Raw genomic sequence first — 23,647 nt, 5'->3', positions numbered from 1 at the left:
TTCCCTTGCATTTCCTCTAAGTAGTTGTGTGTATCAATCGTTTAATTTTTTTTCTTTTTTTCTTTATTTTTTTGAGATGGAGTTTCACTCTATAGCCTAGAGTGGAGTGCAGTGGAGTGATCTCGCCTCACAGGAGCCTCTACCTCCTGGGTTGAAGCCATTTTCTTGCCTCAGCCTTTTGAGTAGCTGGTAGTACAGGTGCATGCCACCCTGCCTGGCTAATTTTTGTAGAGACGGGGTTTCATTGTGTTGGTCAGGCTGGTCTTGAACTCCTGACCTCAGGTGATCTGCCCACCTTGGCCTCCCAAAGTGCTGGGATTACAGGCATGTGCCACTGCACCCAGCCAGTTTATTCCTTTTAGTTGCTAAATAGTATTCCATTACATGAATTTCCCACAATTTATTGATATTAAATTCTTGTTGAAGGACATCTCATCTTGATTTTAATTTGCATTACCCTAATGAATCTCTTTTCTTTCCTTTCTTTTTTTTTTTTTTAAGATGGTATTTTGCTCTTGTTGCCCAGGCTGGAGTGCAATGGTACGATCTCGGCTCACCATAACCTCCGTCTCCCAGGTTCAAGTGATTCTCCTGCCTCAGCCTCCCAAGTAGCTGGGACTACAGGCACATGCCACCATGCCCAGCTAATTTTTTGTATTTTTAGTAGAGACTAAATTTCACCATGTTAGCCAGGATGGTGTCAATCTCCTGACCTCAGATGATCTCCCTGCCTCGGCTTCCGAAAGCGCTGGGATTACAGGCGTGAGCCACTGCACCCGGCCATGAACATCTTTTCTTATGGTTATTTGCCATCTGTGTATCCTGTTTGGTAAAATGTCTATTCAAATTATTTGCCCATTTTAAAATTTGCTTGTTTGTTGCTACTGAATTTTGAGAGCTTATTAGACATTCTAGATAAAAGTCCTTTGTTGGGTAAGTTACAGATGTTTTCTCCCAGTCTCAGCTTGTCTTTTGGTCTCTTACTGTCTTTCACAGAGCAAACGTAAAAAAATATTTTTGGCTATATGTTACTATTTTCTTTCATGGGGATTACTTTTGATGTCATATCTAAGGTAGTCTTTAAAGAAACAACTTTGAGACTTGAATCAGAACAACCTACTTATAATTATCACAATAGATCACAAGATTTTGTTTTTTCTCTCCACTCACATTTGTGGAAGTGAGGACATCTTTAATGGAAATGGAGAATTCATCAAAGGATATCAATTCAGACTATTTTGAATGAAAATATTTCTGAATTATCTAAGATTAGTGAAGTACTCATTATAGAGAATTTCTGATTATCAAAGGATAGGAAACTAAGGAGAATTCGGAAAATTTCAAAATATAAAAATTAAGAATCATGTACTTTCACTCTATAGGGATAACTTTTCAATATTTGGGGGCATTTTAAATTTGGTAGGATGTAAATTTAGTCAAGCATGTTGGCATACACCTGTAATTCCAGCTACCCAGGAAGCTGAGGCAGGAGAATTGCTTGAACCCAGGAGGCAGAGGTCGCAGTGAGCCAAAATCGTGCCACTGCAATCCAGCCTGGATGACAGAGTGAGACTGTCTCAAAAACAACAACAACAACAACAACAAGAAGCCCCAGTATGTTCTGTTGTTTTCTTTGTCCCTAAGTTTGAATGTCAATATTTTGTTAACATTGTTGAGATTGTCCAAAGCATGATTTTTAATGGTCCTGTGGTATATCCTATTATGGATATTCTATGCTTTTCTATGCTTTATTTTGCTTTCTTTTCTTTCTCTCTGTCCCCCTCCCCTCCCCTCTCCTCCTTTTCTTTCTTTCCCCTTTCCTCTTCCCCCCTTTCCCTTTCCTTTCCTGACAGGGTCTCACTCTGTCACTCAGGCTGGAGTGTAGTGGAGTGAACATAGCTCACTGTAGCCTCAACCTCCTGGGCTCAAGTGATCCTCCCACCTCAGCCTCCCAAGAATAGCTGGGACTATAGGCGTGTGCCCCCATATCCAGCTGATAATTTAAAAATTTTTATAGAGACTTGGTCTCCCTGTGTTGCCCAGCCTGGTCTTGAAGTCTGGTCCTCAAGCAATCCTCTTGACTCAGACTTCCAAAGTCCTGGAATTATAGGTGTGAACCACTGTATCTGGCCTCTGTATTGTTAGTCATTGTTATTTTTCCATTTTTCATTAATATATACCATTGAGATGGACAATGAATAACTTGTCATCTCCAAATGGTTTTTCAGATTAAAAGACAACAAATTTAAAATTAAGTAAATTTTAAATTTGCTGGGCATGGTGGCTCACACCTGTAATTTCAGCACTTTGGGAGTCTAAGGCGGACAGATCACTTGAGGTCAGGAGTTCGAGAGTAGCCTGGCCAACGTGGTAAAACCCTGTCTCTAGTAAAAATCCAAAAATTAGCCTAACATGGTGGCAAATGTCTTTAATCCCAGCTACTTGGGAGGGTGAGGCAGGAGTATCATTTAAACCTAAGAAGCAGAGGTTCCAGTGAGCCAGGATCACACTACTGCACTTCAGCCTGGTTGACAGAAGGAGACTTTGCCTCTAAAACAAAAAAAAAAGAGGGGCGAGGGGAGAAAGGGCAGAGCGGGGGTGGGGGTGAGAGAAGGGGTGGGGCCAAAACTGCACCTTACTGCTTTTTTGAGCAGTTATTCATTCCAATGACTAAAATTGATTGTGCAGAATATTCTAAGAGGTTAGAAATTGGTGTGTATAACTACATTTTTTAGTGAGTGGGATACTGTTTTTATTGAGAGACTTCATTTTTATAAAGAGTAAAAATATGGCTGCATTAAGGTTACAAACAGAAAAATGTTTTAATGCCTAAGGAGGGCATATTTACTACACTACAAAAACAATTTTTTTCTGTATTTCTGAAAAGAATTTTGTTGTTTCTCAGCTGTTTTCCAAATGCAAAGGAAGTCTGGTTTTTTTTCCTATTTCATGTTGTGATTTGTTTATGTGCTTGGAAATATGAGTTGAATGGAATTTAAAAATATAAGTTTGGATGGATGGCATACCATATTCTTGGTTCTCAAAATTTATTATTTTTCACCTTACACTCAATGTGTCAAAACAATGTGTGAAACTCAGAGGTTCTAAAATACAAGCATAGATTTTATCAGGGTGTTTTGTCAAAGCAGGTTATTCATTGATTCCTCCCCACATTCTTAAGGACGTTAAATAATGCTGCTGTGTTAGCTCTGAGTAGAAAGGAAAAGTAAAGCCTCTGTTTGGAAATAATATTGGGTTGAATTCTGACTCTGCCCCTTGCTTCTCTGAACTCATGTATACATTGAATGTAATTATAACAACTCTAGGGTTGTGTTGAAAATTAAGAGATAAGACTATATATGTAAAGTTTCCAGTACTAGTCCCAGAATTTAGAATATGCTCAATACAAAGTGGCTAGCATTATATAAGTTTATATTTTGTGGGTTAGAAAGTACTTTGATACAGGAGGGAGGATCCAAGATGGCCAATTAGGAGGAAGTCGGGATTGCAGCTCCGAGAGAAGGCGCAGAGGGTGAGTGGATGCCGCATTTCCAGACGATTTTTTTACTGCCCACAGACCAGGAGATTCACAGGAGGAGGAGCCCCACGGGTCGCCAGCGCCGCCGGTTTGAGCAGCGAGGCCGCTCGGCCTACACCCTGGGGCGGGGAGCAGCAGCTCGTTGTACAGAGCGAGAGCGACTGAGTCCCCTCTGAGCCAGCAAGGAGAGCTGAAGCAGGGCTTCAAGCCAGGAGACTCCCGGGCAAGGGCGCGCCACGAATCTCAGAGCCGCTGCTTTGGCTGATGCAGCAGCTCACAGGGCAGCGGATTTTTACTGCCCACAGACCAGGAGATTCACAGGTGGAGGAGCTCCATGGGTTGCCAGCGCTGCTGGTTGGACTGGCGAGGCCGCTCGGCCTGCACCTGGGGCAGGGAGGAGCGGCTCCTTGTGCAGAGTGAGCGAGACTGGATCCCCTCTGGGCCAGCAAGGGGAGCTGAGGCAGGGAGTCAAGCCAAGAGATTCCCGGGCAAAGAGGGCGCCACTGGAAACACGGCTGAACCTGGGACGGTCCAGCTCTGTGGAGGAGGGGCGTCCCCCACCAGGAAACACCCTGCAGTTCCCAGGGCAATTTGCTGTAACCAAGACAACCCACCACTACAGAGACTCCGTCACTACAGGGGCGGGCCAGCATAGCGGAAGCAGTTCTAACTACACCCATATAAACAGGACTGCAGGGAAGTTCACACGGAACCTGGGTGGAGCCCACAGCAGCTCAGCGAAGCCTCTGCAGGCTGAGTGTGACTAGGCTGCCACCTTGTGGGCAGGGAAAACAATTGAAAGCCAGTGGAAAATCATAAAGCCCTAACTCCTCGGGACAGAACACCTGGGGGGAAGAAAAGGGGGTTTATGAGTTCAGCTACTGCAGACTTAAAATTACCAAAATCAGAAAGACAGCAACTACAAAGTCGATAGGTGGATAAATCCACAGATAGGAAGAAACCAGCGCAAAAAGGATGAAAACACACAAAACCAGAACACCTCTCCTCCTACAAGGGAGCACAACTCCTCACCAGCAAGGGAACAAGACTGGATGGAGAATGAGTGTGATGAAATGACAGAATCAGCTTTCAGAAAGTGGATAATAAGAAACATCCGTGAGCTAAAAGAACATGTTCTAACCCAATGCAAAGAAACTAAGAAACTTGAAAAAAGACTTGACGAAATGTTAACGAGAATGGACAACTTAGAGAGGAATATGAGTGAATTGATGGAGCTGAAAAACACAACACGAGAACTTCGTGAAGCATGCCCAAGTTTCAACAGCCGAATTGACCAAGCAGAAGAAAGGATATCAGAGGTAGAAGATCAACTCAATGAAATAAAACGAGAAGGCAAGATTAGAGAAAACAGGGTAAAAAGAAATGAACAGAGTCAACAAGAAATATGGGACTATGTGAAAAGACCTAATCTACGTTTGATAGGTGTACCTGAATGTGACAAAGAGAATACATCCAAGCTGGAAAATACTCTTAAGGATATTATCCAGGAAGACTTCCCCAACCTAGCAAGGCAGGCCAATATTCAAGTCCAGGAAATACAGAGAACACCACAAAGATATTCCTCTAGAAGAGCAACCCCAAGGCACATAATCATCAGATTCACCAGGGTTGAAATGAAGGAGAAAATACTAAGGGCAGCCAGAGAGAAAGGTCAGGTTACCCACAAAGGGAAGCCCATCAGACTCACAGCAGATCTCTCAGCAGAAACCCCACAGGCCAGAAGGGAGTGGGGGCCGATATTCAACATCCTTAAAGAAAAGAACTTTCAACCCAGAATTTCATATCCAGCCAAACTAAGCTTCATAAGTGTAGGAAAAATAAAATCCTTTGCCAACAAGCAAGTACTCAGAGATTTCCTCACCACCAGACCAGCTTTTTACAAGAGCTCCTGAAGGAGGTACTACACATAGAAAAGAACAACCAGTACCAGCCACTCCAAAAACGCACGAAATGGTAAAGAGCATCAACACAATGAAGAATCTGCATCAACCAATGGGAAAAACAGCCAGCTAGCATCAAAATGACAGGATCAAATTCACACTTAACAATATTAACCCTAAATGTAAACGGACTAAATGCCCCAATCAAAAGACACAGATTGGCAAATTGGATAAAAAGCCAAAACCCATCAGTGTGCTGTATCCAGGAAACCCACCTCACATGCAAGGATACACAAAGGCTCAAAATAAAGGGATGGAGGAAGATTTACCAAGAAAATGGAGAGCAAAAAAAAGCAGGAGTTGCAATTCTCATCTCTGATAAAATAGACTTTAAAGCAACAAAGATCAAAAGAGACAAAGAAGGACATTACATAATGGTAAAAGGATCAATGCAACAAGAAGAGCTAACGATCCTAAATATATATGCACCTAATACAGGAGCACCCAGATACATAAGGCAAGTTCTTAAAGACTTACAAAGAGACCTAGACTCCCACACAATAATAGTGGGAGACTTCAACACACCATTATCAATATTAGACAGATCAACGAGACAGAAAATTAACAAGGATATCCAGGACTTGAACTCAGACCTGGACCAAGCAAACCTAATAGACATTTGCAGAACTCTCCACCCCAAATCCACAGAATATACATTCTTCTCAGCACCACATCACACCTACTCTAAAATTGACCACATAATTGGAAGTAAATCACTCCTCAGCAAATGCAAAAGAACGGAAACCATAACAAACAGTCTCTCAGACCACAGTGCAATCAAGTTAGAACTCAGAATTCAGAAGCCAACCCAGAACCGCACAGCCTCATGGAAATTGAACAACTTTCTCCTGAATGTTGACTGGATAAACACTGAAATGAAGGCAGAAATAAAGACATTCTTCGAAACCAACGAGAACGAAGACACCACATACCAGAATCTCTGGGACACATTTAAAGCAGTTTCTAGAGGAAAATACATAGCAATAAGTGCCCACATGAGAAAAAAGGAGAGATCTAAAATTGACACCCTATCGTCAAAACTGAAAGAGCTAGAGGAGCAAGATCAAAAAAACTCAAAACCTAGCAGAAGACAAGAAATAACTAAGATCAAAGCAGAATTGAAGGAGATAGAGACACGAAAAACCCTTCAAAAAAATCAATAAATCCAGGAGCTGGTTTTTTGAAAAGATCAACAAAGTAGACCACTAGCCAGACTAATAAAAAAGAAAAGAGAGAATAACCAAATAGATGCAATAAAAAATGATAAAGGGGATATCACCACAGATTCCACAGAAATTCAAACCATCATCAGAGACTATTACAAACAACTCTATGCACATAAACTAGAAAACCTGGAAAAAATGGATAAATTCCTGGACAGTTGCCTCCTCCCAAGCCTAAACCAGGAAGAAGTCGAAACCCTGAATAGACCAATAACAAGGGCTGAAGTCGAGGCAGCAATTAAGAGCCTACCACCCAAAAAAAGCCCAGGTCCAGATGGGTTCACAGCCGAATTCTACCAGACATACAAAGAGGAACTGGTACCATTCCTACAGAAACTATTCCAAATAATCCAAAAAGAGGGAATCCTTCCCAAATCATTTTATGAGACCAACATCATCCTAATACCAAAACCTGGCAGAGACTCAACAAGAAAAGAAAATTACAGGCCAATATCCACGATGAACATAGATGCAAAAATCTTCAATAAAATACTGGCAAGCCGATTGCAACAGCACATCAAAAAGCTTATCCACCATGACCAAGTAGGATTCATCCCGGGGATGCAGGTTCAATATACGCAAGTCTATAAATGCAATTCACCACATAAACAGAATGAAAGACAGAAACCACATGATTATCTCAATTGATGCAGAGAAGGCCTTCAACAAAATTCAACAGCTCTTTATGCTAAAAACTCTCAATAAACTAGGTATCAACGGAACGTACCTCAAAATAATAAAAGCTATTTATGACAAACCGACAGCCAATATCATACTGAATGGGCAAAAGCTGGAAGCATTCCCTTTGAAATCGGGCACTAGACAAGGATGCCCTCTCTCACCACTCCTATTCAATATAGTACTGGAAGTTCTAGCCAGAGCAATCAGACAAGAAAAAGAAATAAAGGGTATTCAATTAGGAAAGGAGGAAGTCAAATTGTCTCTATTTGCAGACGACATGATTGTATATCTAGAAGACCCTATCATCTCAGCCCACAATCTCCTGAAACTGATAAGCAACTTCAGCAAAGTCTCAGGATACAAAATCAATGTGCAAAAATCACAAGCATTCCTATACACCAATAACAGACTTAAAGAGAGCCAAATCAAGAACGAACTGCCATTCACAATTGCTACAAAGAGAATAAAATACCTAGGAATACAACTAACAAGGAACGTAAAGGACCTCTTCAAGGAGAACTACAAACCACTGCTCAACGAAATAAGAGAGGACACAAACAGTTGGAGAAACATTCCATGTTCATGGTTAGGAAGAATTAATATCGTGAAAATGGCCATACTGCCCAAAGTAATTTACAGATTCAACGCTATCCCCATCAAGCTACCAATGACCTTCCACACAGAACTGGAAAAAACCATCTTAAACTTCATATGGAACCAAAAGAGAGCCCGCATAGCCAAGTCAATTCTAAGCAAAAAGAACAAAGCGGGAGGCATCACACTACCGGACATCAAACTCTACTACAAGGCTACAGTAATCAAAACAGCATGGTACTGTTACCAAAACAGAGATATAGACCAATGGAACAGAACAGAGGCGTCGGAGGCGACACAACATATCTACAACCACCCGATCTTTGACAAACCTGATAAAAACAAGCAATGGGGAAAGGATTCCCTGTTCAATAAGTGGTGTTGGGAAAACTGGCTAGCCATATGCAGAAAGCAGAAATTCGACCCCTTCCTGACATCTTACACTAAAATTGACTCCAGATGGATTAAAGACTTAAACATAAGACCTAACACCATAAAAATACTAGAAGGAAACCTAGGCAAAACCATTCAGGACATAGGCGTAGGCAAGGACTTTGTGACCAAAACACCAAAAGCAATGGCAACAAAAGCCAAAATAGACAAATGGGACCTAATCAAACTCCACAGCTTCTGCACGGCAAAAGAAACAGTCAATAGAGTGAATCGGCAACCAACAGAATGGGAAAAAATTTTTGCAGCCTACCCGTCTGACAAAGGGCTGATATCCAGAATTTACAACGAGCTAAAACAGATTTACAAGAAAAAAACAAACAAGCCCATTCAAAAATGGGCGAAGGATATGAACAGATACTTTACAAAAGAAGACATACATGAGGCCAACAAACATATGAAAAAATGCTCATCATCACTGGTCATTAGAGAAATGCAAATCAAAACTACATTGAGATACCATCTCATGCCAGTTAGAATGGCGATCATTAAAAAAACTGGAGAAAACAGATGCTGGAGAGGATGTGGAGAAATAGGAACACTTTTACACTGTTGGTGGGAGTGTAAATTAGTTCAACCACTGTGGAAAACAGTGTGGCGATTCCTCAAGGACCTAGAAATAGAAATTCCATTTGACCCAGCAATCCCATTACTGGGCATATATCCAAAGGATTATAAATCGTTCTACTACAAGGACACATGCACACGAATGTTCATTGCAGCACAGTTTACAATAGCAAAGTCCTGGAACCAACCCCAATGCCCATCGATGATAGACTGGACAGGAAAAATGTGGCACATATACACCATGGAATATTATGCAGCCATCAAAAACGATGAGTTTGTGTCCTTTGTAGGGACATGGATGAACCTGGAAACCATCATTCTCAGCAAACTGGCAGAAGAACACAAAATCAAACACCACATGTTCTCACTCATAGGCGGGTGTTGAACAAGGAGAACACATGGACACAGGGAGGGGAGCACTATACACGGGGGTCTGTTGGGCGGGGTGGGGGGGACAGTGGGGGGGAGTGGGGAGTTGGGGAGGGATAGCATGGGGAGAAATGCCAGATATAGGTGAAGGGGAGGGAGGCAGCAAATCACACTGCCACGTATGCACCTATGCAACAACCTTGCATGTTTTTCACATGTACCCCAAAACCTAAAATGCAATTAAAAAAAAAAAAAAAAAGAAAGTACTTTGATACATTTTCATTTAAAAAAATAAGCATTTAATTTTTATCATGGCTAACACTTTAGTAATACAAGATCTGATACTTTTTAATATACAGTTATTGAATTCTAGAATATAGTGGGTACTTTGCATTATGACTTTATCGTGTATTTGTGCTTATTTTATAGTGTATGGAGCAAAATTTAGTATATTAAGCCTTTTCTGCATCTTAGCTAGCTGCTGCCTAGTTATTGCAGGAAAGAAGTATGGAAGATCAACTATTGTAAATATAAAATAATTTGTTTTGGTACATATTCTCTAACCTTTAGATGGTCTGTAGCTATTGAGCCATATATGACATTCTTTTACCTTACAGTGAATTTCATAGCTTGTTCATATTGGGGAGTTGTACATAGAAGTTATATTTATGAGCTTGAAGCTTGGTAATTTAATGGCCATGGAGGTCATTTGACTACCTACTTTAAATTTTTTCTACTTAGAAAAAGAATCATATGATTATCTACATTGATACAAAAAAAAAAAAGCCTCTGGGAAATACCATTTATGTTAGAGATACTTAAGAACTTTAAAATTAAGGAATACTTTCTTAATACGATCACACACATACACACACCTCTCTTTACCTTAAGATCCCATACTGTTTAATGGGGAAACATGAGAGATATTTCCACTACGATCAGGAACAAGGCAAAGATTCTTATCATACCTACTTTTGTTTACATTGTACTAGTAGTAGTAGCTAATACAGTTAGAAAAGAGAAGTCAGTTAGAGCCATTAGAATTGGTGATGAAGAAATAAAACTCTTTCAGATAGTATGATAGTATATCTAGTATATCTGGAAAACCTCCAAGAATCAATAAAACCAATGAAAAAATTTTATATGATTTAGCATTAGTAAGCTAAAATCAATACCAATTATATATACAAACAGCAACTAATCAGAAGACATAATGGAAAATAAACCCCAGTTTGCAGTAGCAGTAAAAACAACTAAATATTTAAGAATGAAGTTAATAAGTACTACGCAATCTACACGGGGAAAATTAAAAACACTTCTGAAAGATACAAAGTAGACCTGCACAAATGTAAAATGTTTTATTCTTGGATCGTATGAGTTAATATACTTTCTAATTTAAGTTTTAAATTTAACACAATCCCAATAAAAATATCAGTAAGCTTTTTTACAGCATTGGAAAAGTTGCTGCTAAAAAAAAAAACTTGCTTTCTAAAGCTCAAAGGGAAAAGTAAATATGTGAGTATAACCAGGAAAGCTGTGAAAAGGAAAAACTATGAGGGCAGCTAGCCTTACCAGATATCAAAACATACTATAAAGCCTTTACAAGTAAAGCAGTGTGCTACTGATACATGAATTGACAAATTCATCAGAGGAATAGACTAGAAAGCCCAAAAATTGACTCAAGTACATAAAGAAATTTACTGTATGGTAAAGGTGTCTCAAATCACTGGTCAGAGATGAACTTTTAAATTACTAGCACTGGGATAACTGGTAGCCATTTACAAGAAGAATTAGACCACATCATATGCAAAACCTCTAAATGGATTAGGGATCTAAATGTAAACAACAAAACCATGTAAGTATTGGAAGAAGACATTAGTGAATTCTTCTGTAATCTCAGCAGAAAAGATTTCTTTGACTCAAAATCATAATGAACAAAAGGTTGACACATTTATGTAAACATTTTTGTATGGCAGAAAACATTATGAACCAAGTATAAAAACTGAAAAACAGAAAATTTTCACAACATACACCACAGACGCAAAGGGCTGATAACCCTAATATAAAGAACTCTCAGCTGGGTGCAGCAGCTCATGGCTGTAATCCCAGCACTTTGGGAGGCTGATGGATCACCTGAGGTCAGGAAGTTCGAGATCAGGCGGGCCAATGTGGCAAAACCCCATCTCTACTAAAAATACAAAAATTAGCTGGGCATGGTGGCATGTGCCTGTAATCCCAGCTACTAGCGAGGCTGAGGCAGGAGGATTGCTTGAACCTGGGAGGCAGAGGCTGCAGTTAGCTGAGATCATGCCACTGCACTCCAGCCAGGACAACAGAGCAAGATTCCATCTCAGAAAAAAAAAAAAAACAACTCTGAAAAATCGAGGGACATGCTGCTACCAGTGCGTTCATGCATCCTCCAGTGGCATAAGGATGGCCTTGCCTGCCACCAGCCCCCACAAGCACCTCCTGGGGGTCTGAGGATTGGCCCATGCAGCCTGCTGCTGTCAGCCAGTCACACAGGCCACGTGGAGGCCTGGAGACTGACCTACTCAATCCACCATTGCTACTGCACTGCCAATACCACATACACTGCCCAGAGGCCTGAGGACCTACCTGCCCAGCCCACCACTGGCACCTGAGCATGCCACATGTAAGCCCAAGGACCAACTTACCTGTACCCACCACTACTAGTGCTTATGTATGCCACCCAGGGGTCTAAGGACCAGCACACCAGGCCCACTGCCACTACCACTGATGCCTTAGGACTGACCCAGTTTGTATTCCTGTACCCTGCAAAGCCTTACCACAGCCTTCACTAACAACTCCAGCCTAAGCTGCTGAGAAACTCAGAGACACCACTGTTGCTGATTATGGCCAAAGAAATAATACAGAGACTACACTATTGCACCCACCCAGAATCAAAGACAAAGCTACTCAAGCAACGCAATAGATAAAGCTATAGGAAAAAGGCTTTCCCTATGAAAGCCAATTAAAAAAATTGGAGGAAGGAAGTGTCTGTTATACTAAATGTACAAGTATTAATATAAGGATACAAGAAAAGTAGAAAAGCAAGGAACCATGACACTTCCAAAGGAGCCCAATAATTCTTTAGTAACAGATTCCAAAGAAAAGGAAATTGATGAAATTCCTGAAAAACAGTTCAAAATAATGACATCAGAGAAACTCAGTGACATATAAGAGAACACAGATAAACCCAAAAAGGTCTTCTCCAAGTCATATTATAGTCAGATGTCAAAAGTCAAAGACAGAATTCCAAAAACGAGAACAATCTCAAGTCACATGTAAGAGAATCACCATCTGTCTTAGTTCATTTGTGTTTCTGTAAAAGAATACCCAAAGCTGGGTAATTTATAAAGGTAAGGGTTTTATTTGGCTTGTGGTTCTATAGACTGTAGAGAACCTCAGACTGCGACCACTCATGGCGGAAGGTGAAGGGGAGCCAGTGTGTGCAGAGATAACGTGTCAAGTGAGGAAACGAGGGACAGAGGAGTGGTGCCAGATTCTTTTTAACCAGCAGCTATTGCAAGAACTAATGTAGTGAATTTACTTCTTCCCTAGAGAAGGCATTAATCTATTCATGAGACATCTGCCTCCATATCCCAAACACTTTCTATTAGGCCACACCTTCAATATTGGGCATCAGATTTCAACATGAGGTTTGGAGAAACAAACATCCCAGTGATAAGACCATCAGACTAATAGTGAGTTTTTCCAGCCAAAACTTTACAGGCTGGGAGAGAATGGGATATATTCAAAGTGCTGAAAGAATAAAGACTGCTAGCCAAGAATATAATAGCCTTCAAAAATGAAGGAAAGTTGGCCGGGCACGGTGGCTCATGCCTGTAATCCCAGCACTTTGGGAGGCCAAGGCGGGCGGATCACCCAAGGTCAGGAGTTTGAGATCAGTCTGGCCAACATGGCAAAACTCCATCTCTGCTAAAAAAAAAAAAAAAAAAAAAAAAAAATTAGCTAGGCATGGTCTCAGGTGCCTCTAATCCCAGCTACTCAGGAGTCTGAGACAGGAGAATCCCTTGAACCTGGGAGGCAGAGGTTGTGTGAGCCGAGATTGTGCCAGTGCACTCCAGCCTGGATGACAGAGCGAGACTCCATCTCAAAAAAAAAAAAAAAAAAAAAAGGCCGGGAATGGTGGCTCATGCCTGTAATCCTAGCACTCTGGTAGGCTGAGGCAGGAGGATCACTTGAGGTCAGGAGTTCGAGACCAGCCTGACCAACATGGTGAAACCCTGTCTCTACTAAAGTTACAAAAATTAACTGGGTGTGGTTGTGCACACCTTTAGTCCCAGCTACTCGGGTGGCTGAGGCACTAGAATCTCTTGAACCCAGGAGGCAGAGGTTGCAGGCAGTGGAGATTGTGCTACTGTACTCCAGCTTGAGTGACTGAGTGAGACACTATTTCAGAAAAAGCGAAGTAAGTATTTTCCAGTCAGGAAAGAACTGAGGTAATTATTAAGCGAGTCCTACATCTGGAAGTGAAAAGAAAATACCATCATAAAAACACACAGACATAAAATTCACTGGTTGAGCAGAATAAATGAGAAAGAGAAAGGAGTCAAATATCACTACAAGAAACCCACCAAATTGTAAAGGTAAACAATAAAAGAGGAAGAAAGGAACAAAGGGTATACAAAACAATCAGAAAAAAATTAAAGTGACTGATAGGATTAAATTCTCACCTATCAATAACAACCTTGAATGTAAATGGCTTTAATTAGAAGATGTAGACTGGCTGAATGGATAATTAAATAAGACTCATTAGTATGCTGCCTGCAGAAACCCACTTCCCCTGCAAAAACACATATTGATTGAAAGTGAAGGGATGGAACAGGCTATTCCATACAAATGGAAACCAAAAGTATGCAGGATTAGCTGTATTTATATCACACAAAATAGACATCAAGTCAAAAAACAAAAAGACAAAGAAGGTTATTATTAATGATAAAGGGATCAGGTCAGCAAGCAGATATAACAGTTGTAAATATACCTGCACCTTACACCAGAGCACCTAGTATATAATGCAAATAGTGTTAGAGCTTAAGGAGATACGTAGACCCCAATGCAATAATAGTTGGAGACTTCAACACCTCACTTTCAGCATCAAACAGATCATTTGTATAGAAAGTCAACAAAGAAATACTGCACTTAATCTGCACTGAAGATCATATTGAACCAATAGACATTTGCAGAACTTTTCATCCAATAGCTCCAGAATACACATATACATAGCAGCACATGGAACATTCTCCAGGATAGACCATATGTTAGGCCACAAAACAAATCTCAATGAATTTTTAAAAATAGAAATTATCAAATATCTTCTCATATCACAGACTATATCTAGAAATGAATAATGAGGAAATTTGGAAACTGTATGGATACATGGAAGTTAAACATGCTCCTGAATAACCATTGGTCAATAAAGAAATTAAGAAGGAAATAAAATTTCTTGAAGCAAATGAAAATGGAAGTACAGCATACCAAAACCTATGAGATACAGTGTAAGAATTGCTAAGGGGACAGTTTATACCAATAAATGCCTACATTTAAAAAAACGATTTCAAATAAACAATCTGAAGAGTGTACCTCAAGGAACTAGAAAACCAAGAACAAACCAAACCTAAAATTATTAGATGAAAGATTATTAAAGATAAGTATGAACAACTGTATACTAACAAATTGGAAAACCTAGAGGAAATGAGTAATTTCATGGACACATACAGCTTACCAAGATTGAACCAGGAAGAAGTAGAAAACCTGAACAAACCATGTTACTGGTTATGAGATTGAATCAGTAATATAAAGTGTCCCAACAAAGAAAAGCCCAGGACTGAATGGGAAATGTTTCAGCATATTGGTCTAGGCAAAGATTTTATGTCTAGGACTACAAAAGCCTAAGTAACAATAAATATATACAAATGAGACTTTATTAAATAAAAAAGCTTCTGTACAGCAAAGGAAACAACAGAGAGAAGAGATTACCTGTTGAATGGAGGAAAACATTTGCAAACTATTCATCCAACAAGGAACTAATATCTAGAATATTCAAGGAACTGAATAGCAAACAAACAAACCCAATAAGTGATCCTGTTAAAAAGTGGGCAAACAATCTGACTAGACATTTCTCAAAAGACGTAAATGTCCAACAGGTATATGAAAAAATATTCATCTTCACTAGTCATCAGGGAAATGCAAATTAAATCCATAATGAGTTGTCATCTCACCCCTGTTAGAATGGCTATTATCAAAAAGACAAAAAATAACATATCAAAGGGATACCCTGCACTCACATGTTTATTGCAGCCACTCTCAGTAGCCAATGTATGGAATCAACCTAAGTGCTCATCAACAGTTGAATAAAGAAAAATGTGGGGTGGGGTGGGGTGTGTGTGTATGTGTATACATACTTAGTATTATTAGGATTAGTGTTCCATTAGTATTATGAGTCCATTATGTGTGTATACGAATACAATTCTGTGATTTGCAGCAACATGAATTAGAACTGAAGGTCACGTTAAGTGAAATAAGCCAGACACAGAAAGATAAATAGCACACTTTCTCACTTATATGGAGAAACTAAAAACATTGATCTCATGAAGGTAGAGAGTAGAAGATTGGTTACCAGAGACTGGGAAGGGCTGGGGTCACCGGGGATGGGAGGTCATGAATGAAAAGGGGTTGATTAATGGATACAAATATACATTCAGATAGAAGGAATAAGTTCTAATGTTTGATAGCACAGTAGGGTGACTATGGTTAACAATAATTTATTGCATATATCATTAACTATAAGAGAAGATTTGGAATGCTTCCAACACAAAGAAATGTGTAAGTTTATGAATATCTAAATAGCCTGATTTGATCATTACACATTATATGCATGTATCATAATATCACATATACCCCATAAATATGTACTATGTATCAAAAAAACTGAGGAACAAATGACTAAAAACCTAAGAAAAGGGTGAACAGACATGTCAAGAAATATATAGAAATGACTCTTAAATATACTTTGAAAAATGTTGAAATAACTCATACTTTGAATAATGAGAATTAAAATACATTGTCAGTGTATAGTTTAAACAGTTTATATGTAAACACTATGAAGAGGGTTTCTCAAGTGAGGAAAAAACATACATTCCTTGCTACAAAATGAAGAAATGACTGGCTATCATTTTAAAAATTTACTTTCATTTGCTCTACAATATATAAACTAAAGGAATGAGACCACTCTTAGTTTATGAAACTTAGCAAAGTTTTAGAAAAAATCTAGTTTAGAGAGTTTTGTGAAACATATATATTCATAGAGTGCAGATAAAAATATAAGGAGTAAAAATATTTTACTGGTCAGTTTGGCATTATGAATCAAAGTCCTGAAAAATCTTTCCTATCCTTTGTGCCAATCGTTTCCCCACCCCAGGAATTTATTCTAAAGAAGTAGTTACGTATGTGTGCAAATAATTGTCTTAGAGGATGTTCATGATGGTATGGTTCTGTAATAGTGAAAAAATTGAAAATTATTTGTTTGATAGAGCATTGATTTCTTATGTAATGCACTCATAAAATGAAATACTATGCAGCTATAAAAATGATTTGGTTAAACGTTTTAAAGCATAGAGCTAAGTTACAGATATGGTATGATGTTTAAAAAAAATGCACTGGGTTCAGAACACTAGGTACAATCTGTTTCTTTTTAAAAGTGTATACATATATAGAAGAAAAAGGACTAGATAAAATAGTTTTTATAAAATTATTAATAGTTGTTACCTCTGGTAATTGACATCTATTTATTTTTCTTTCTTCAGTGAATATTTTTTTACTTTTGCAATGAAACAATGCCAGGCCAGGCACAGTGACTCATGCTTATATCCCAGCACTTTGAGAGGCCAAGACTGGGAGGATCACTTGAGGCCAGGAGTTCGAGACCAGCCTGGGCAACATAGTGAGACCCGTCTCTAATTATATTTTTAAGATTATTTAAATAAAAAAAGATGACAGTTAAAAATAGTTTCTCAGGGAAGACTTTTTATGGACATATTCAAGTTCTCTGGATCACTATATCTCTGGCTTATGTTTTAAATACATTCTTAAGTCTATTGAAAACTGTAGAAATGAAGGAACTAAAGGTGAGTGTATTAGTCTCCTCAGGCTACTGTAACAAAATATTATACATAGACTAGGTGACTTTACACAACAGAAATTTACCTTCCAGTTCTGGAGACTCTAAGTCCAAGATCAAGGTGCCAGCAGGGTTGTTATTTGGTTAAGTGTTCTCCCCTTGGGTTGCAGACAGCTCCCTTCTTGCTATGTGCTTATGTGAGTTCTTCTTTGTGTGCATGCGGATGGGAGGGATCTCTTTGGTGTCCTGTTGGACTGGGCATGGTGGCTTGTGCTTGTAATCTCAGCACTTTGGGAGGCTGAGACCATCTGATTGCTTGAGCCCAGGAGTTTGAGACCAGCCTGGGCAACATGGTGAAACCCTGTCTCTACCAAAAAAAAAACAACAAAAATTAGCCAGGCATGGTGGCATGCATTTGTAATCTCTAATTGGGAGGTTGAGGTGGGAGGATCACCTGAGCCTGGGAGACAGAGGTTGTAGTGAGCCAAGATCATGCCACTGCATAGCTTGGGCAACAAGTGGAGACCCTGTCTCAAACAAGAACAGCAACAAAAACAAAACAAAGCTACTGCCTTAGATGCCTCATGTCCACATACAGCGACATTGGTAGGGCTTCAACATGATTTTAGGGGATTGCACACATCCATATACCAGCCTTGTCGAATAAGCATCTTGTATGTTCTAGGCTGTGTGCTTGGCAGTGGCACTAAAGAGATTAATAAGACATAGTTTCTCTCCTCAGGTTAATTGTAGAAAAATAATCCAAAAGAAAAAAATACCATCTCTATGCCAAGGAGTAGCTTGGTTCTGATATTTTGGGAAGATAGTCTTTCTTTTTGTTGGGTGAAATATAAATAAATGTGTGTATGCCTGTTTTATATGCATGTATTGGGCTTTTGGTTGAATAAACAGTAAGAGACAAAAGAAGATTGCTCTTCAACTTCGTGCTTTTGTGAAATATCTGGGATATATGAAACTTGTTCCAGTAGGTAGAACAGAAAATGTTGAGAAATTAGGTGTGTAGGTTTCTCTCTGCACATATAATTTGTTTATATTTGAGGAAAGGGAGAATCAAAATGTATGTATAAGGGCTAAACCCTTGAAGACATACAGGTCAAGCTTTAGTCCCATAATTTTCTGTTTGCAAATTTCCAAAATTATTTTACAATTCACCTTCTAAAAATTGCATCATTCTTCACAGATCACTCTGTTACTTGAAGTATAGCTCAACTGTATCTCAGCCGAGATTGTGCCACTGCACTTCAGCCTGGGAGACAGACCGAGACTCTGTCTCAAAAAAAAAATTATGAAAATTGCATATCAGTGTGCCAAAGATCTACACTATGGAGAATGGTTCAAAAATATAAGTTGGATTTTCTAAAATTATATAAATTTTCTCTATAAAACTTATAGAACACCCAAATTTAAGATTTTTCTTTCCTTTGGTAGTAGATACTGAGATTGGAAAAGGGAATAGAAAGAAGAGATGGAAATAAAGGGAATAAGTAATATAGAAGCTTGAGGCTGTGGGGAATGTGGGAACAAAGAGATTTATAAAAAGGGAAAAATTGGGAGACATTATATGTGAAAGAAAATAAGTGACACTTGAAAAATGTGAAAAGATAAATATTTTAAGAATACAATACCATAGGAATTTATGTTTTAGAGCATTTATGTTTTAGAGGCCAGACACCATACCAGGTTTCCTGGCATTTTATTCTTAAAGCCATGAGGTAGGTTGCTGTGTCCTGTGTTACATGTGAGGACCCAATACTAACTGAGCAGTGGAGACATGCTCTCTCAGCACTTCTGCATGGAGCTTCCCCTCGGCCTTTTTAAATCACAAATTTCTTGCGTTTGCCAAGGATTCTTGTTGTATTATGCTTTTTTGTTTTTTAAGTTTTAAAGGGGAGCAGTAATAAAAGGAGAAATACAGATTTAACACTAAGTTTTATATCAGACAGCAGGGTTATCAGGGAATAAAACTAATGGTCATTGATTAGAGGCCCTGTTACCTTTGTCTTTTTGCCCACCTCTTCCTGAAAGAGGTTTTCCAAAGAAACTTGCCTAAATGAAGATGGGTTAATCACATTTCTTTTCCAGACAGAAGAATTTACAAGATGTTCATCTGGCGTCTTGTAACTGTTGTTACTAGCTTTGGCGGATACCTCTGTTAATGCTTGTTTCATATTTTATTTTGAGTGTCTTGTCAGGAAACAATATCCTGTTAATTATATAATCGGATAGTTCTTTTCAAAAGTAATACTGTGACAATAAAAATATTTTTAATTTTAAAATTTCTACATAGATTTTGGAAGTTGTTTTGTTAAATAAATAAATAATTTCATGAAAATGGCCATACTGCCCAAAGTAATTTATAGATTCAATGCTATTCCCATTAAACTATCATTGACATTCTTTACAGAATTAGAAAAAAACATTTTTAATTTCATGTAGAATCAAAGAAGACCCTGTATAGCTAAGACAATCCTAAGCAAAAAGAACAAACCTGGAGGCTATACTATAAGGCTACAGTACCCAAAACAGCATGGTACTTGTACCAAAACAGACATAGAGACCAATGGAACAGAACAGAGACCTTAGAAATAACACCATACATCTACAACCATCTTATCCTCAACAAACCTGACAAAAACAAGCAATAGAGAAAGGATCTCCTATTTAGTAAATGGTGCTGGAAAAACTGGTTAGCCATATGCAGAAAACTGAAACTCAAGATGGATTAAAGACTTAACTGTAAAACCCAAAACCATAAAAACCCTGGAAGAAAACCTAGGCAATACCATTCAGGGCATAGGCACAGGCAAAGACTTCATGATGAAAACGGCGAAAGCAATGGCAACAAAAGCCAAAATTGACAAATGGGATCTAATTAAATTAAAAGAGCTCTTCACAGCAAAAGAAACTGTCATTAGAGTCAACAGACATCCTACAGAATGGGAGAAAATTTGCATTCTACCCATCTGACAAATTCCTTACAGAATTTGTAAGGAACTTAAATTTAGAAGAGAAAAACACCATCAAAAAATGGGCAACAGATATGAACAGATATTTCTTTTTTTTTTTTTTTTTTTTTTTTTTGAGACGGAGTTTCGCTCTTGTTACCCAGGCTGGAGTGCAATGGCGCGATCTCGGCTCACCGCAACCTCCGCCTCCTGGGTTCAGGCAATTCTCCTGCCTCAGCCTCCTGAGTAGCTGGGATTACAGGCACGCGCCACTATGCCCAGCTAATTTTTTGTATTTTTAGTAGAGACAGGGTTTCACCGTGTTGACCAGGATGGTCTCGATCTCTTGACCTCGTGATCCACCCGCCTCGGCCTCCCAAAGTGCTGGGATTACAGGCTTGTGCCACCGCGCCTAAAAGAAGACATTTACATGGCCAACAAACATGAAAAAAAAAGATAAGAAAAATAGTTCAATATCATTGATCCTCAGAGAAATGCAAATGAAAACCACAATGAGCTACTACCTCACGCCAGTCAGAATGGCAGTTGTTTAAAAGTCAGAAAACAATGGATGCTGGCGAGGCTGTGGAGAAACAGGAACACTTTTACACTGTTGGTGGGAATGTAAATTAGTTCAGCCATTGTGGAAGACAGTGTGGCGATTCCTTAAGGATCTAGAACCAGAAATACCATTTGACCCAGCAATCTCATTACTGGGTATATACCCAAAAGATTATAGAAATCATTCTACTATAAAGACACATGCACGTATGTGTTTATTGCAGCACTATTTACAATAGCAAAGGCATGAAACCAACCCAAATGCCCATCAGTGATACTCTGGATAAAGAAAATATGGTACATACACATCATGAAATACTATGCAGCCATAAAAAGAAATTAGATCATGTTATTTGCAGGGATGTGGATGAAGCTGGAAGCCATCATTCTTAGCAAACTAACAAAGGAACAGAAAACCAAACACTTCATGTTCTCATAAGTGGGAGTTGAACAGTGAGAACACATGGACACACAGAGGGGAACAACACGCACCAAGGCCTGCTGGGATGTGGGAGTTGAGGAGAAGGAACTTAGAGGACTGGTCAGTAGCTGCAGCAAACCACCATGGCACATGTACCTTTGTAACAAACCTGCACGTTCTGTGCATGAGTATCATTTTTGTTTCTTAGAAGAAATGAAACCAAAACCAAAAATAATTTCCCCCCTCAGAATATAAATAATTGTATATATTAGTTCTCATGTTGCTATAAACAAATACCTGAGACTGGGTAATTTATAAAGAAAAGAGGGGTCTGGCGTGGTGGCTCACACCTGTAATCCCAACACTTTGGGAGGTCGAGGTGGGTGGATCACAAGGTCAGGAGTTTGAGACCAGCCTGGCCAATATTGTGAAACCCTGTGTCTACTAAAAATACAAAAAAAAAATTAGTGATGGGTGCCCGTAGTTAAAGATAGTTGAGAGGCTGAGGCAGGAGAATTGCTTGAACCAGGGAGGCGGAGGTTGCAGTGAGCCCGGATAGCACCACTGTATTCCAGCCTGGGCGACAGTGAGAGACTCTGTCTCAAAAAAGAAAGACAAGGGGTTTAATTGTCTCACAGTTCTGCAGGCTCTACAGGAAGCATGACACATTTACTTGAGGTCTGGGGAGGCCTCTGGAGAGGCCTCTGGAAACTTAGAATCATGGCGGAAAGCAAAGGGGGAGCACACAGGTCACATGGCCGAGCAGGAGCAAGAGAGAGAAGGGGGAAGTGCTACACGCTTTTAAACAACCAGATGTCACGAGAACTCACAGTACCAAGAGGGATGGTACTAAACATTTATGAGAAATCTGCCCCCATGATCCAGTCACCTCTCACTAGGCCCCACCTTCAACATTGGAGATTACATTTTAACTGAGATTTGGGTGAGACATCCAAACTATATCACTGTGGCACTAGGAGAGTTTAAAGTTATATTTGGAAATCTGAGCTCTATTACAGTCATAAAAGAATTTCTGAGGTTGATATTCTTTTACTATATTTCTTTATCCTTGTTTTCTTTGTAGTCGTTCACAGGTGTGAATAAATTTTCAAAATCCTACCTTCATTGTGTGGGATTTGGGTTTTAACTTATATTCATACATACTAAGGAGCAGGTTTGGTCACTCACACTTTTTGTGAGGCCTGTAAACTTTGATTTATTTTTGAGTTATGTCTGTTGGGATTATGCTTCAGTCTAGAAAACTAAAAGGTAATGTTAAGCCTCTCTTCTCTATCCCATTTTCTTAAGGCTCCTGTTCCAAAGAGTGCACTTATTCCTGTAATTCCCATCACCAAATCAACAGGCTCCCGGTTCCGGAATAGTGTGGAAGGATTGAATCAGGAGATTGAAATAATAATTAAAGAGACTGGGGAAAAGGAAGAGCAACTTATAGTAAGTGATCTTGTATCTTAAAATCATTCTCGAACTCTTCTAATTATTAAAAATGTATAGTTTGGATTTCCATATTTACTTGGCTTTCTTCCTTCTCATTGAGAGAGAACAAAAAATTTATCTCTTTTGAAAAACTTTGACCTGGGCAGGTGAATGAAAAGTTTTCATTTCATTGCATTTCATAGAGGCAACTGATCTGACTTGAATTTGGATTATTAAACAGAAACTATTGTTGTTTGTCTGTATTTAGAAACCGTTAGTTGATATACTTCTTATATGCTTTAATTACATTTAACAAAAGTTTTGCTTACTAATTATCGGGGGACGAAGTTTACATGACATTCTAAGCATGAATCTGTCTGCTCCTTTTTTGAATGTCAGTGACTATTTGATTTTGGTTGACATGCTAGGCAATGTCATAAGTACAGTTAGAAATGATCTTTTGGCCAGGCACGGTGTGGCACACGCCTGTAATTCCAGCACTTTGGGAGGCCGAGGCAGGCAGATCTCCTGAGGGTCAGGAGTTCAATACCAACCTAGTCAACATGATGAAACCCCGTCTCTACTTAAAAAATACAAAAATTAGCTGGGCATAGTGGTACGTGCCTGTAATCCCAGCTACTTGGGAGTCTGAGGCAGGGAGAATCGCTTGAACTTGGGAGGCAGAGGTTGCAGTGAGCCAAGATCATGCCGTTGCACTTCA

The 23,647-nt window shown here is 39.2% G+C and overlaps 1 protein-coding gene across 1 annotated transcript in view; it reads left to right on the top strand.

Annotated features, from left to right (window-relative positions):
- FAM117B (family with sequence similarity 117 member B) overlaps positions 1 to 23,647 on the top strand; it is a 142,652-nt gene that overhangs the window by 103,416 nt on the left and 15,589 nt on the right. Inside the window, exon 5 of the mRNA XM_064373155.1 lies at positions 22,801 to 22,944. Coding sequence (XP_064229225.1) covers positions 22,801 to 22,944 — 144 coding nt within the window. The remainder of the gene's footprint in view (positions 1 to 22,800; positions 22,945 to 23,647) is intronic.

Source organism: Aotus nancymaae, unplaced genomic scaffold, assembly GCF_030222135.1.
Source record: "Aotus nancymaae isolate 86718 unplaced genomic scaffold, 86718_ANA_hifiasm-v0.15.2.pri h1tg000008l, whole genome shotgun sequence".
NCBI lineage: Eukaryota > Metazoa > Chordata > Mammalia > Primates > Aotidae > Aotus > Aotus nancymaae.
This window is presented reverse-complemented; position numbering and strand designations above follow the sequence as displayed.